The 15,232-nt window shown below is 57.8% G+C and overlaps 1 protein-coding gene and 1 long non-coding RNA gene across 31 annotated transcripts in view; one reads left to right on the plus strand and one right to left on the minus strand.

Annotated features, from left to right (window-relative positions):
* The window catches only part of NRXN2 (neurexin 2), a 106,926-nt gene that overhangs the window by 44,902 nt on the left and 46,792 nt on the right, over window positions 1–15,232 (minus strand). For 12 of the 30 annotated variants that reach the window (XM_044762345.2, XM_044762344.2, XM_044762338.2 and 9 more), the window contains 6 exons: window positions 12,884–13,045; window positions 11,703–12,147; window positions 8,083–8,469; window positions 7,698–7,901; window positions 1,737–1,763; window positions 93–212 (listed from right to left, as the gene is read on the minus strand). In XM_044762345.2, the coding sequence (XP_044618280.1) occupies window positions 93–212; window positions 1,737–1,763; window positions 7,698–7,901; window positions 8,083–8,469; window positions 11,703–12,147; window positions 12,884–13,045 (1,345 nt within the window). Of the gene's footprint in view, window positions 1–92; window positions 220–1,734; window positions 1,764–7,697; window positions 7,902–8,082; window positions 8,470–11,702; window positions 12,148–12,883; window positions 13,046–15,232 lie in introns of all 30 variants that reach the window. The other 18 variants (XM_070488102.1, XM_070488096.1, XM_070488099.1 and 15 more) reach the window with 2 other exon arrangements.
* On the plus strand, window positions 3,043–11,302 carry LOC139040813 (uncharacterized). The gene is made up of 3 exons (XR_011495159.1): window positions 3,043–3,751; window positions 8,094–8,386; window positions 10,981–11,302. It is a non-coding gene; the product is annotated as an uncharacterized lncRNA (long non-coding RNA).

Raw genomic sequence — 15,232 nt, forward strand, 5'->3', positions numbered from 1 at the left:
GAATGCTGCCCTAGGCAGTGGTCACCCAGAAGAACGGGGGCAAGCACAGGTCACTAGAGATGTGTCCACCTCCCTGGTCCCAGACCACCTACCCTCTACGGTCACGTTGTCCACAGACAGCTGCAGGCTCTTGCCACGCCGTACCACCCTCACCGTGTGCCACTCGTTGTCATTGAGCTTGTGCCCCGCAAAGAGCGTCTCGGGGCCTTTACCTGCGGCACCAAGGGGGGAGTGAGCGTGGCGCCCAGACACGCTCACGTGAGGCTTCGTGCACCACCCCAGGCACACAGAGAGCCTCACCACTGCACACACGTGTGCACGTGGGTATACACATGCCACCTGTGGCACATATTCAGTTGCACCACACACCCATGCACACGGGCACACACGTTCACGCAACAGATGAACCCAGACATCCTCAGCCCTGCCACTTGAGCGACTTCCCAGGGTGCCATTCAAATAGAATCTGATATGAATGTGCCTCTGGAGTTGTGCCCTGAGGCCCTGAACACAGACACTCACACCTACAACCAACACACTCTTCTCAAATCTCCTAAGGACCTTCAGTGTCAATGTGTGTAGCCAGCAGCCAAATTCCCAGCATATAGGCATTGGCCTAACTTTCAAAAGTACAGACACTTTCCACACCCCCAAATGGGAATATGCACCCACATCTTCATGGCTGGCCGTGAAACTTCCACACAGACACTACAGCGCCCCCATCTACAGACGGACGGATGTCATCTTCCTGCACAAACTCCAGGCACCAGGACATGCGACCACATGAACAGCACCTCCAGCACGGCCAGAGAGGGGAATATTTCTTAGGAATTATGAGCGTTTATTCAAGACCAGGATTATTTGCTTCCAAGTCTAAAACAAAACATATTTATCTCTGGCATGGTGCTGAACTTTGCAGCACTCCCAGGTCACCCCTGGGCCCCCCCAGTGCTCTCGCCAGCCGGGAGACGCTTCACCACGCATGCGCACACAGGTACCAAACACATACAGAGGTGCCAAGCACACACAGCCTCTCTGCCTGCACCTGCCTGGTTCCTGTGTCCTCGCGTGACGTCAGGGCACACCATGCACAAACACTTTTGGAGACAGAGCATGGAGGCCGGCACACCGGGATGCTCAGAAATGTCCACACCCGCTCTCCATCTCACCCCTGCTGACAGCCTCACTGTCACCTCTGAAAGCACCCCCACTTGGCAGAAACTTGGCCCCCATGGACACAGGAGCTGCGGGGGGCTGAACTTTGAGGCCCTGACAGCGCTCGCCTCCCGCCCTCATCTTCTTTCCCGTGGGCCTCGCCCTCCCCCTTGTGGCCACTTCTGGAGATGCAGCGGGATATCCTAGCCCCTCTCCGGCTCCTTCCTGCCCAGACGGTGATGGGCGGTACTGCTGCAGGTGCCACCACGTCTTCGCCCCACCCTCCTGAGGACTTGAGATGACGGGGTTTCCAGCCTTTCCCTTCCCAGACCCAGTGAGCATGCTGGCCCCCGACCCTCCACCAACTCTCCCTGGTTCGACTTCATGTGGCCCATTCTGCCCTCCACAGCCACACCACACGCCATCTGCCCCAGGCCAGCACCCCTCCCCACACCCGCTGCCCAAGCCCCACACAAGCCAGTGATGAAGGCTCCTCCTCCCCCCACCTCCCCTCCCCAGATCCCAGTGTCCAGCGTCCCAGGCCCCTTGGGGGTCTACAGAAGAAGAGGGAAGCCACTTACTGGGTGCGCAGCCGACGCGCAGGCAGTCTGGGGGGGCCATGGGGCGGGCAGAGGGGGAGGGGAGACAAAAAGGTAGAACAAGGTTTTTTTTTTTTTTTACATCCTTCACAGGGAGGGGTGTCTGCAGGCGGGGGTTCCCCCCGGGGCCACTTTCCGGGGACCACGCGTGCCCAGGTGCCCTCTCCCCTTCCACAGTTGGACCCCTGTCCCTCCTGCCCCCAAGAGGGCGCCAACCCTCCCCAGAGCTGGAAGGCAGGGCAGTGAGGTGATGGGAAGAAGGTTTGCATCTCCCTTCTTAGAGGGGCCCAGGCCTCTCCTGTCTGAGGGAGATGGGCACCTTGGAAATCCCAGTCGTACAGGGGATCGACGGGGGCTGAGGGCTTGACCAACCCCACATCTCCCCGCCTCTGGGAAGGAGATGGATGCGGATGGCCAGAGTCCCTGCATCCCCTGCTCTGGGACGACTCCCCGCTCAGAGCCCAGGCTGTGACATGCCACTCTGGTGCCCTCTGGGCTCTGAGCTAAATGGAGGGGTCTGCCCCAGGGCCCCCTTCCCGTGGCCATACTCCTCCCAAAGTCCCAGGGGGCTAGCACCACCACTACAGGAACCTTCCTTCTACGCTTCCTAAACTGAGGGATGCCAGGCTGCCACTGGGGACCAGGGTGGTCCTGCACCCTGAAGAGGAACCAGTATTCACTCATTTTCCTACAGAGGGGCCAAAGCCTCACAGATAGAGACACTGAGGCCCCCAAAGTATGATTCCTGAGGGCACACAGCAAGTCACGGACAAGCAGGCACCATAAGCACAGTCTCTTGCCCCGTCCACAGCCCAGCATTGCCATCCTCCAACTCCAGGCTCAGTGGTTAGAAAGTGCACTGTCTACACAGAGCTGCAGCCTGGGGCCCCAGGGCGTCTGGCCATCCTGCTGGTGGGACACATTACCCACAACATGAGAGTCGGCCAGCCTTGCAGGGGGAGCAGAGCACTAGGGACCTATGAGGCTGGGGCTTAGGGCCCTTTGGACACCTGCACCGCTCCATCAGACCCAGCCAGCCTGGGGCACCCAGTGGCAGAGGAGCTGGGTCCGAATCTCATTATGTGACCATGGCAAACTCCTCTCTCTCGGCCTCAGTGCCCCTCCCTGTGAGCTGAGGGACCTGGATAAGAAGATTCGGAGCTGGAGCAAGAAACGGGTGTTTACTGGGCCAACCCTTGCCTTTCAGAGAGGGGGCAGTTTCCAGCAATATCCTGGCATCCTGTGGCTCCTCCCAGAACAGGCTCTGCCCGCAACCCCAAGGCCCAGGACGCAAAGGGGGCTGGGGGCCCCTGGCATGCCCTGGGCCCCTGAAGGTTCCTGCAGTGGAGGTAAACAGATTCCCCCTGTGGCTCTGGGGGGCGTGGGCCCCTCGGGCGGTACGGCTGAGCTCCACACGCGTTGTCAACCGCAGCAGAAGAGTGGGGGGAGCAGCCAGGACCCTGAGTCACAGCCTGGCACCAAGGGAGCAGAGAGGAGGCAGAGGAAGGTCAAGAGGCAGATACAGGGGAAGTGAGAAACCACAGTGAGAGGAATGAGGTCAAGAGGGTACAGAGAGAAAAGAGGAAGAAAGGCGGAGCAAAGGGAAGGAGAAGCTCGACAGAGGCGGAAGGGGAGTAATGTCAGTGCGAGGGTGGGAGGGTGCCAGGCCTGGAGTCAGGTCTCGGGGGCTCTCTCGGGGCCAGCAGAGTCTTCTCCAATGAAGGGTCCAAAAAAGAAAAAAGGGACCTGGAAGGCAGGCCGATCCCCTTGGGGAAAAGGCCCAGGGAGGAGCTCAATTCTTTCCCTCCCCAGCAGGAGACCACCAGGAATAGGGAGCCCATCTGTCCAGAGAAGAGGTGTCAGCTCCAGGCCCACCCCCTGCAGTGACCCCACCCTCAGAAGCCTCCGCTCCAGTGGAGAGGAGAGCGAACACCCCTGGAAGATGGACACCCCAGGAGGGAGCCAGCACCATTCCGGAGGAAAGCCGGGAACTGCAAGTGAGTGGGAGAAACGGAGCCCTCCATGAACCTCCCCCCCCCCCCACCAGAGCACAGCTCAGGAGCATTAGCTAGTACCCTCTTAACCAGTAACCCACGCCTCAAGTTCAGGAATAGACAGAAGGGACTGATCTGTGCAGACCCACCAAGGCCCTGGCTGGACATAGAGACCAGATTGAGGGTATGGATGTGTGATGGCGCAGGTGGGAAGAAGTCACCTGCATGGAAAGGGACTCAAGGTAAAGAACCCGGGCTCCCCGCCCTGTGCCCCACCTGGCTCCTGCCCTGCGGATTAGATACGGGAGGTGGGGGGCAGGGCTCCCAGGCAAGGAGACCACTGGCTGGCATCTCGTCTCGGAAGTGGCACTGCAGAGTGGCCGTGTGCACTCCTGAAGCAGAGCTGGCTCCCGAGCAGCCCAGCGTGTAGAAGGGGCTGGAGAGCTACTTCACGGCCCCAGCGGGGACACAGTGCCCTCCCAGGGTCCCCGGGATTAGAGGGCTTTGGGAGGTCATGTGTATTTAGCCTCGCTTACAACATGAAGGAGAGTTCGACTTCCTCTGTATGGCCCAAGAGGGTAGAACGAGGTCAACATGTGGGAATTTCAGAAGAGGCCATTTGCACTAAGAACGAGCCCGTGATTAGAATGGCCGTCTCAGAGGTGGGGAGGTCCTGACACAGACAGACGGCGTCTGAGCACAGGTGGCAAGCCTGGGGTTGGAGGGGCAAGGCATGGGTGATTCGCACACAGGGGTGGGCTGACTGAGGGGCTTCTAAGGGCCCCTCCAGCTCGGAGAGCCTTCAGTTACAATGCACCCTTCATGGCAGCCTCACCAACAGGCAGGACCACATGGGCACACCTCGAGGAGGGCAACTCCAGGGAGGGTGACAAGGGGACAGGCTGGGCTGGGCACTGGCCCCAGAGGCCGTACCCAGGGCAGAGGGAACCCAGGAACCCAGGTCACACTGGAACAGGTGAAGAATCCAGGGGACTCTCCTGTCCTCTAGGAACAGAGATCAACCACCGCGCTCAGGGGCTGCAGAGGGCAGTACTTGCTCAGGGTCCACGATGTGGTGGAGGCCAGGGGACAGGGCAGGAGGCACGCACCAGTTTCTCTGGCATCCTCTGCTGGAAGGGGGCAGTAGCTCGTTTCTGGCCCTCTCTGGCCCAGCAGACACCCGGTCTCCTGAGGCTATACTGAGCACCTCCCCACAGCCAGCTCACCAATTGGTCACTGGCAGCCTCAGCTCCCTCTTCAGGACCAGCACCAAGTCTGTGTCATTCCACTGAGCACCTGAGGAGCTGGCTGCTTAGCTGCCTGTGTGAGGCCGGCTTCCCTCCCCACGTGAGGAGAGCACCAGGCTGGAGACCAAGCCACAGTGGGCTTCTCTCTGTTTCCTGGCAGCGAGTCCAGCCTAGGACCAGGGCCTCAGTGGCATTGCCTGTCTGTGAGGCCCCGTGGGCCCTGGGGAGCAAGCAGGATGGGGATCAGAATGGGGCTCCTGAGGCGGGGGCCAGACAGGGTCAGGCAGTGTGGAAGCAAGCCCCCCGCCCCGACTCTAAGCTTAGCTCCCTGTCCCAGTGTGATTTTCCTTCTAGAAGGCTGGGTGAGTCTCCACACTGTGTCTTGCATCTGTATAATGTCTTCACCCCCTTTTCCATTTGAGCCTCAAAACCACCACAGAAAGCAGGCAAAGCGAGGATACTTATCCTCATTTTACAGAAAAGAAAACAGAGGCTCAGAGAGGGACAAGGACTTACCCAGCAGTTAAGGAGACCAGGGCTAGAACCCAGATCTTCTGGCTCCAGGCCCAAAGCTCTTCCCATTGCAGCCTGAGGCTGGGTGGCTGGGTGGCGACCACCTGTGTGTCTGTATGGCTCACAGGGCGGCCACAAGCCTCCCTGTATGCCCATCACTCAGTATTTGTGGACAGATCCGTGTGGTCGTGGCTTATCATAAGCCATTAGAGGCAGCATCTCTGTGGATGGGGCCAGGCACAGCCAGGGGCGAGAGGCGTGTGGGAGGAATCTCTGCTGGCCATCAGCCTGAGGGCCACCTTCTTCTCTAACTTCTAAGTACTATGTGGCACAGACAGGAAAGCATGTCCATGGGAAAGAGATGGTAGATCCTAAGGGTGAAAGGTCCCCAGGGCCGACCAGAGAACGTTGTCCTGGCCAAGGATGCCGCCTCCTGTCTGATCTAAAGGAACCCAAGCTTCTTTGCAGGGGACCTAAGACAGTCCAAGTAAGGAAGAAGCCTCTGCTTTCCCCGCAAATAGAAAGCCCCAGATTTTCCCTGCTGTGTCCACACCGAGTACAGAGCCATGTGCCTACCACGCAGTAAATGCACACCTCCTGGGGCAAAGGGGGGCATCTCACGATGGGTACCCAGACCTGGGCACGCTGAGAAGCACAGGCCATTCACAGGGTCCTGGGCTGGTGCCTTCCTCCTGTGACCGTTTCCGAGGTGCCAGAGGATATAGTACAGACCCGTGGAGAGTTGGCCAGAGGGCGTTTTCCATCCCGCCTTCCCCCGCAGCGCCACCACCCGCCACCACTCTGTGGGCTGTGATGACTGTCAGGAGCACAGCTTCGGGGCGCCCTCAGTCCCCCAACTCCAGGGCCCTGGCCGCCTGCACACCTCTCCCCAACTCCAGTCCCCGCCTCACTCAGCAAATCGTTGTCCTAGGAGTACAAAGGCCAGGTGGCCGAAAGGGGAAAGGGAAGGACTCAGTATAAATTTATTAACCGGATAACGGGCCCCAAAAGGCCACAGTCTGTCCCACAAAGGCCTAGAGACCAATGTTAGGATGAGACTCTAGATAAATACTTAAAAGCTCAAAGCTCTGTGCTCACTCCAGCTGAGGATTCCAATACGCTGAGAAGAGCCCTCCTTCTGCTCCAGGCTGGGGGCAAACTGGCGACCCGAGTGGCCTGAATCTCCCCACGTGGCAGGCCCTGGACGCCCCTCTTAGAGAGGCTGGTCAGAAACGGACGATGTGACGCCAGCCTGGACGGCTTAGCACCTCTACCTTCCAGTGTCCCCCTGACTGAGGGCTCCAGGAAGTGGGGACCTCTCCTCTTCCCTCCTGTTACCCCAGGTGCACAACACACCTGGCCTTTCTAAGGTGTCCCATAAATAGGAGCTGAATGAATGAACCTGCTGTTTGCTTTTTGCCCCTGATCATGAGAGCTGAAGCCCACAGAGAGTCCAGTGGGCCTCATGGTCCTGCCCACATGGACACCCCAGGGACGCCAGGCAGAGTGGAGCCGCAGCCTGCTCTGGGCTGCGGCAGAGGCACCCAGCAACCACAGCGAGGCCCCTGACGCCCTTCCACCCCTCAGCTCTGTTAGAGGCAGTGGGAATGCTCTGCACTTGCGTGCAAATGGCCTGAGTTTGAGGCCCGGCTCCTCCCCCCACCATCCCTAGCTCTGTGATGTTGGATAGGTCAGTATATGAATTCACAATCTATAAAATAGAGGGAGCTATGGGATTCAAACGGGAAAGCAGACAAGGGGAAGATGACATGTCCCAATGCGTCCAGTGTGACACATGCCCCTGTGCGCACACACACAGACAAGGCTCTTTAAAAAAGTAGAGCAGAGAGGGCAGCTGTGTGCGGGGCTGGGTCCACCTCCTCTCCGGATCTGCCGCTGCACTGAGCTCAGACTTCACACCAGCAGGTGTCTGTCTGCGAGTTCTTTCCCCAGTGAACGAACCAATGAATGAGCAAGTGAAGAGCCGACAGCCAAGAATGAGCTATGCACGTATGTGCAGGACAGACACTGCCAAGACCCACGTGAGCACCCTTGGGGGCTCTGACCTGACTGTCACCTCCCCACCTCCAAACTCGCACTGCTGCCACCACCAGCTTCTCCAGACAGAGGGGGTGTGGGTCAGAGTCAAGGTAAGGGAAGGGGTCAGGAGCGCGGGGCAGGGTGGTTACCGAGGTTGACAGTGAGCTTCATCTGGCCCCCGTCCAGCTCGAGGCGCAGGGTGTCAGCTGACTCCCTGGAGGTGGTGGCCATCATGAGCCCATAGGCCCGCTGGGACATGAAGCGCAGAGACACGTCCTCCGCCTCCGTGTGCATGGCGTTCGGCAGCATGATCTTCATGTACATGGAGCCATCATAGCTCAGGACCGTAGCCTCTGCCCCAGGCGTGGGGGAAGGGGGAAGGGGGGGACAGGCAAGGGCCAGTGGAGGGAGAGAGAAAATGGAGAGAATCATTACAAGGAAGACAGGCCCAGGGCGGGTCCCTGAGGGGCTCCCTGAGGAGGAAGGGGCTCAGGGATGGAGGGCAGGGACGCCTGGGATGAAGACTGGCCTCACCTCTCTCACAGACCCGCCCCAGAAAGCCGGTCCCGATGCAGTCACAGACGAAGCGGTTCCAGCCCTCTCGACAGATGCCCCCGTTGCGACAGGGGGCGGATGCACACTGCTTCAGCGTCTCGCGGGAGCAGAATGGGGCGACGCCCACAGCCCCCTGCGCCTCGGCCAGGCCCCGAAGGTCTCGGCTGCGGCCGTCTATGAAGAGGTCCCGCACACAGCCCACGTAGCCAGCCCGGAGCGCCGCCGTCCACACCTCCGGGGGCAGGGGCAGGTCCACCCGCCCCCCCTCAGGGAGACCGCCCAGGTACAGCTCGCTCTCCAGGTCCAGAATCTCGCTCTCCCCAGTGGCCAAGAATGGTGTGCTGCGGCTGTTCACAGAGATGGAGCCTGGGGATGGAGGGAGAGTGGGCCTCAGTGGGGAAGGCGGGATCGAGACGCCACAGGCCAGAAGGGGATGCCCTGACCTCGCAACCTGCAGCAGCCCTGGACCGGAAGCTCAGCCTCACTCGCCTGCTGCAGATACTGCTTGACAAAGGTCCCAAGTTCAGGAAGTGGCGTGAGCCAGCCCCAGCCCAGCTGCAGTGTGCGATGGGCCTCTGTCCAGACTCTTCCCTCCCCACCTGAGCAAGTCCTCAGAGGATGCACAGGAGGTGGACATGCCCAAAAACGGCTGGATCATCCACATGTCCTTCCCACAGCCCGCCCCTTAGAGCTGGAAACAGAGGCAGAGAACCCTAAGGAGGCTGACAGGTTTGACTCCAAAGGGTTTTCCCCCCGTAACATTTATTGAGCTTTTCTGACTGTATGCCAGGCACTCAGCACTCTCCGTATATTATAGCACTAAAGTCTCGCGGTAACCCTGTGAAACTGGTCCTTTACAATCCCATTTTGAAATGGCAGATGAGGCTGAGAGAGATGGGGACCTTCCCAAAGTGCCACAGTGGTAAAAGCAGAGCCCAAGTACCGTCCAGGCAGCAGGACCCCCGCCCGCAGTCTCCACCCTCCAGCCTGCAGCCCCCCTGTGGCTGGTGGCCCGGATGGGCAGGCCCGTCAGCTCCTGGGGCCTGTGAGAAAGCACGGCAGCCGGGAGGAGGCAAGCCAGGCACGGAGCTTCTGAGTTGTCAGAGTTCTCTGGAAGGAGAGGCTGGTTATCTCAGAAAAAAGATTTGGGATCAGGTGGGAGCTTCAAAGCCTTTACTGAGATCTTAAGAAGCAGAAACTTATATGTTAGAAGCTTTATTCTGTTTGTAATTTCTATTCCATATGTTTTCCTTCCTCTCTCCTTTCTCAAGTTCGGAATAATTCTTTAAAAAGCAAAACGTCCACCTGTCTCAGTGGGGTCAAAGAGAGATAAGGAGAGTTTGGTCTGCGTTAGGCCTGACTGGGTAGAGATGGGGGTGGGGTGCAGGAGGAGATCAGAGCGTGAGCGCTCAGTGTGAAACTGAGGGGCCAGCCCTCTACGGACGCAGCTCCTCATCCTCCTCTGCTCACAACCTTCCGTGAACCAGAGAAGCCATTCCCCCGTGCCCCACTTTAACACATGGCCCATAGCTTGTCCTCCCCTGACAAGGTGTTAGATGCCCCAGGGTCCTGCTGCCAAACCCACTCCCCCGCGAGGGCCTTCATCGTGGCCCCCCATCACCCACACCTCTATTTGGAGCAGATTCCCCAGATGTCTGTTCCACCACCCGCTGCAGGGCCTCCTGGACATGGACAACGCCCAACTGGACTCTCAACAAATGAACCAAAGGTTGGAGAAAGAAGAGGGAGGGGAAGGAAGAGGTGGGGGAAAGACTATATAAGAGAGTACGCAAGAGGAAATTGTAGTGAGGACTGATCTCGCGCCAAGGTCAAGTTAAAACATGGAAATGGAACAATGCGAGTGTCCATAGGTGGCTGAATAGATAAACAAAATGTGGGGTATCCACACAAGGGAGTATTATTCAACCTTAAAGAGAAAGGAAATGCTGACGCGTGCTATAACATGGATGAACTTTGAAAACATTCTGCTGAGTGAAATAAGGCAGACACAAAAGGACAAGTACTGAATGGTCCCACTTAGAGGAGGTCCCTAGAGTAGTCAAATGCACAGAGTAGAAAATAGAATGCTGGTTGCCAGGGGCTGAGGGAAGAGGGAACAGAGAGTCAGCGTCTAATGGGGACAGAGTTTCAGTTTGAGAAGGTGAAAAATTTCTGCAGATGAATGGGGGCGATGGTAGCACAACACCGTGAATGTACTTCAAGCCTCAGAAATGTATACTTAAAAATGGTTACAATAGTAACTTTTATGTTATGTATAATGTACTGCAATTTTTTTAAACCATGGAAAAGGCCAAAGAGTCCTTTGTGGGAATGACTGCCTCAAGTCAGTGCTTGTGTGCACGAATGAACATGGGCCATCGGAAGCGGCCAGAGATGCGCAAGACAGGGGCCCAAGGACCTGCTGTGTGGGCTCTGGAGGTCTGCTTGAGGCTACCGAGACCCCTTCCTGAAGGCAGAGAGGAGCGGAGGGCCCTGGAGTTCTCTGCAAGGCCTGGGCAGATTTCCAATCTAGAGAGTGTGGAAACCTCTGGAAACCCTGGGAGGCAGCGAGTGGCCTGTGAAAACCCCCGGTGCCATCATGAGACAAACCAGGGGGAGAACCCATTTACTATAAAGCCCAGGAAAGGCAACATTTTCTGAGAAAGAGAGAGGAAGCGACAGCAATCCCAGGAGAAGCCGATGCTTCGAGGCCAGCCCCTTTCCTCCTTGTGTGTGGGGGAGCGGTCACTGCACCCAGACATGAAGACCCGGTGCAGTGACAGCTGGGGGAGCATGAAAATTTAGCTGACGTTGATAAGTGCTTAATTTGGATAATGTGTCAGTTCTCATTTATATCAATTTTTCCTCTGTGTTCAGCAAGATGGAGAAGAGCAAAGAGGAGAGAATTAAGCAGAAAACAAGAAGAGGATGAGAAAGGAAGACTGAAGAGGAAGAGTGGAGGAGGGGTGGCTAGAAGCAACAGAAGGTTCAAGAAATAGCACCTGCCCAACCCCAGCACTCTCTGCTCTGCTGCAGAAGTGTCCTCCACCAGAGCACGAGATCTGTGACAGCGAAGACTGCTGTTTGGTTCACTGCTGTCTCTGTCCCAGCACCTTGGACAGCACCTGGCACACAGTAGGTGCTCAATAAATTTTTGTTGCGTGAGTTAATAAAAGAAAGTTGAATGGATCTAGATAGAAAGGAGGCATGGTTGCGAAGCGTTTTTTTTTTTTTTTTTAAGGAGAATGGGTATTCTCTTACTTTCTCCTCTTGATGACTCTGGTACAATGATTCCTTTTACAGATAAGGAAACTGAGGCTTCAAGGGGTTGAGTAAGAGGCCTAAAGTCACACACGCAGAAAGTGGGAGAGCTGAGGAGTGAACCCAGGTCTGACTGACTCCGAATGCTCTGCTTGGTCCACCAAGGCACCATGACAGGAGGGACGACAGAGGGACTGGGAGGGCCAGAGGAGGGGCAGAGGAAAATGGCAGGGAGGATCATAGGAAATTGTATAGAACAGAAGAGACAGACGTGGAGAGGATGTCAGAGTGGGGGAAGAGGAGGGGCCAGAGTGAGAAGGGTCGAGAGGCCTCCTGACCTTTGCGCCCGTCCCTCTGGAAGTCCACGTGGCACCACTCGCCATCATTGACCTTGCGGCTGGATGCCCGCAGCTTGATGCCCCCAGAGCCCATGTCCAGCAGAAGGTAGAGGTAGCCATCCAACAGCTCCATGGCAAAGTAGTCGGCCCGCTGGGCAGAGCTGTGGCTGCCGGCCCCGGCCCCGGCCCCAGCCCGCCGGCCCTGGCTGAAGAGCAGCAGCCCGTTGGGCTCCGTGGTGCGGAAGTCCAGGGAGATGGAGCCGGTGCGCTTGGCGCTCCAGCGGGGCAGCGCCACAAAGGCCTCAGGACTCTCAAAGGTCACGGGGTCCAGGGCAGCCACATCCTCACAGCGGAATGACAAGTCCCCCTGCAGCTTCATCTTGGGGTCCCCTTCCTTTGCCAGGCGGGAGAGTTCCAGCTTGAAGTCGTTATTCTTATAGACCACCTGCAGGGAGGGGCGGGGGCGGGGGTGAAGAAGCGAAAGCAGCTTACGGCCTGGCCACTCCTGCCCAGCAGCAGCCAGGACCAGGGGACCCTGCCACCCAGCCCTGGGGGGCCCTGCCCAGCGCCACCAGACCACTGGCTTGGGCCTCTGCTCTCGAACTTCACACACAGAGGCTGTGAACAAGCGCCTCCCTCCCTTATTTCTCTGTCCGGTCTTCCTGCCCAGCGCAGCACAGCAGCCCTCGGTGCCTGCGGAATCGCAGTTCGGAATAACAGCAAGACAATCACTGTTAGCATCCGGTTGACATTTTCCAACTGACAAACGTGTTTTCACTTATGCTCTCATCTGCTCTTCACAAGCACCTTAAGAAGTGGGTACTGACCGCTCATTTTACAGATGAGGGGACTGAGTCAGATAGGTCGGGGGAATGGCCAAGGGCACGGAGCTAGTGAGTGGAAGAGCAGGGACCCCATCACAGGTCTTCAGTTCTCGCATACAACATTCTTTTCCTCTCTACCACAGCTGCCTCGAGGGTCCTCTGAGGCTCGAGGAAATGAGAGAGGAGAAGCCTCTTGATGGTGTCAATGGGCCTTAGGTTTTGAGGAGAGGAAGTCTCCCATCATGCACTTGGAAGGAACAGTGGCCCAGGGCAGCTGGCCAGGTCAGACTGAATCCCGCTGAAGGGAGGGGTCAAAGTGTTCCCAGGCTGACCCAGCCCGTTCCTGGCCCTACTCACGTCCTTGAGGCAGCCCATGAAGTTGTTGCTGACGGGCGAGCCTGGCAGGTCAGCAGTGTTGGGGCTGCCCCCAATGTAGAAGAAGTCATCAGAGCCCAGCATGGTGTAATCCTCCTGCGTGTAGCCTGTGGTGGTCAGGATCCCGTCCACCGAGATGGTCACCTGCCCAGCCCAGGGAGGGAGGGGGAGAGACAAGGAGACAACGGGTGTCAACTCCCCACGAAGACCCACAGGCTGGGCAAGGGAGGGGCCAGGGGGCAGCGGGGGAGGGGACCCCCATTTTTATGTCTGCTTGTCTCAGAGGAGGAACAGTGGGGGGAGAGAAGGAAGAGGGGTTAGGAGGCAGCACAAGATTTGATGGTTTCAGGGTCGGCTAAGGCTGCCCATGGTCCCCAGCTCAGCAGGCAGAGGACTGAAGGGCACTTGAAGAGCTCACCATGAAGAAGGCCAAGAGGCAGTTTCTGGAAGTGATTCCGAGTGCGAGTGGAGACCCCAGGACAGGGCCCCATTACGGGGGGATGCAAATGGCACCCTCGCTTCTCTCCTCTTGAATGTGCTCCCTGGACCCACATGTGATTTCAGACCGTCTTTCATAAATGAGGCAGAGAACACCCGTTCTCCTTGGATCTTGGTGGCCTCCACTCACCCGCAGCTCTCCCTTGGGGGCGCTGAGGAGTCCTTTCAGTCTCAGCCCAGTAGGGAGATGGAAGACAGCAAGGGCATGAGGAACAAGAACCAGATATTCCGGGGCAGTCTTGGGACTTCCTGGCAGATGCATAAACCACTCCCACCATAACTCCCTGGCTTCAGGCTGGTCCTAGCCCTCTTCCTGAGTCTTTACTTCCCAGGCCCATCTGTATTCGGGACATTCTCTTGTCTCCCAAGGAGAGGGCAGACATCTACCTATGCATCAGCCCGCCTTCTTTTCTTCATTGTCTTCCGTCTGACGCCACCAGCAATACTCTAAGGAGTCAGGGCCAGGTTAGGGAACGGGGTCAGCGGAACAGGGCAACCTCATGATTCCTTGACCTTGGTTTGCAAAGTCAGGTAAGAAAGCCAGACGGGGAGGGATGGGGGAGTCCGTGGTGTTCCGAGGAGGTGAGAGAGGCTCAGTAGTGGCCTGGAGAAGGCAGAAGTGGCCTGCCCCCTCTGACACTCTGACCGCCCCCTCCCAGGCAAATGCCCACCTGGGCCCTGAAAAGTCTAGCCATAGGAGCAGCCCACAAAGGTTCCAGACACCCAGCCAGGCTGTGGGGGAAGAGCTGAGGGCTGCGGGACCACGGTCCCCACTCTAGGAAGGCTGCCATTTAGGACAGTCAGCTGAGAAAAGTGGGCAGGCTCCTGCAGGGGCCAGCAGGCAGCTGGCTTACGGTGACCCAACACTGTGCTTCCACAGGCCACAGCTTACTCCCCTGTCCCCCCTAAAATGTGCTTCGGCACCCCCTTTTCAGGCAACGTCTGGAGACTGGGGCCTTCCAGTCACATCCTGCGACGTGCCCACCCACGCCAGTCCATACGCACGTGCCATCAGCCATCTTCCAGCAAGTGGTCTCCAGGGCACCATTGTCACGGGGGCAGGGGGTGGGTGCTAGGAACTCCTAAGGGACATAGGCAGAACCTGGGCAAAGGGAACTTCCCCTGCAAGACCCCCGAGTCCCCTTGTGCTGGGCTGGAGCCTCACACGGAGTGAGGTGGGGCTGAGCAAAGCGAGGGCTGAAGGGGCCGCCTCCTGGGAACCATCAAACCTTGTGCTGGGGGACTTGGTTCAAGGACGGAAGGTAAGGGGTGTATTTTTGGAAGGGGGCAGTTTGAAGCTTTTGAGTCTTGTTTTGACGGGAGAGTTGGTCATTATTGTTCATCTCTTCTTCCCTCCACCCCACCCGAGGCTGGGAAGTGGGGACCTGGGTGGAAAAGGGTGGGGTCAAAGTATTAGTCACAAAAACATGCAGACAAGATTAGAACGGGCAGAGGGGTGCTGGAAGAAGGGAGGAAGGGGACTGGGATGAACGGGGGGGATGAGGCAGAGGGAGGTGGCAGGGGAAAGGGTCTCTCTGGGACAAAGTCAGCTCCATCCACCCTCCGCCTCCACTCCTGGCGCTACACTCAGAGACCAGGGAGTGGGCCACTATTTCGTTCCTGAGCCTGCGTCTGGTCACCCCAACTAGATGGTCAGTCGCTGAAGGGGGGCCACTCGGCCCGACATGTCCCTGTAACCGTACTAATCCCAGCACAATCCAGGGGACACATCGTGGTCATTAAAGGTGAACGTCAACTCACCTCATGACTCAGGGCCACACTTGGCTCTCACTGCCTGTGTCCCATCCATAAACCCAGCACCTTGGGAGTCTT

The sequence above is a fragment of the Equus asinus genome, chromosome 17 (genome assembly GCF_041296235.1).
Source record: "Equus asinus isolate D_3611 breed Donkey chromosome 17, EquAss-T2T_v2, whole genome shotgun sequence".
In the NCBI taxonomy this organism is placed as follows: Eukaryota; Metazoa; Chordata; class Mammalia; order Perissodactyla; family Equidae; genus Equus; species Equus asinus.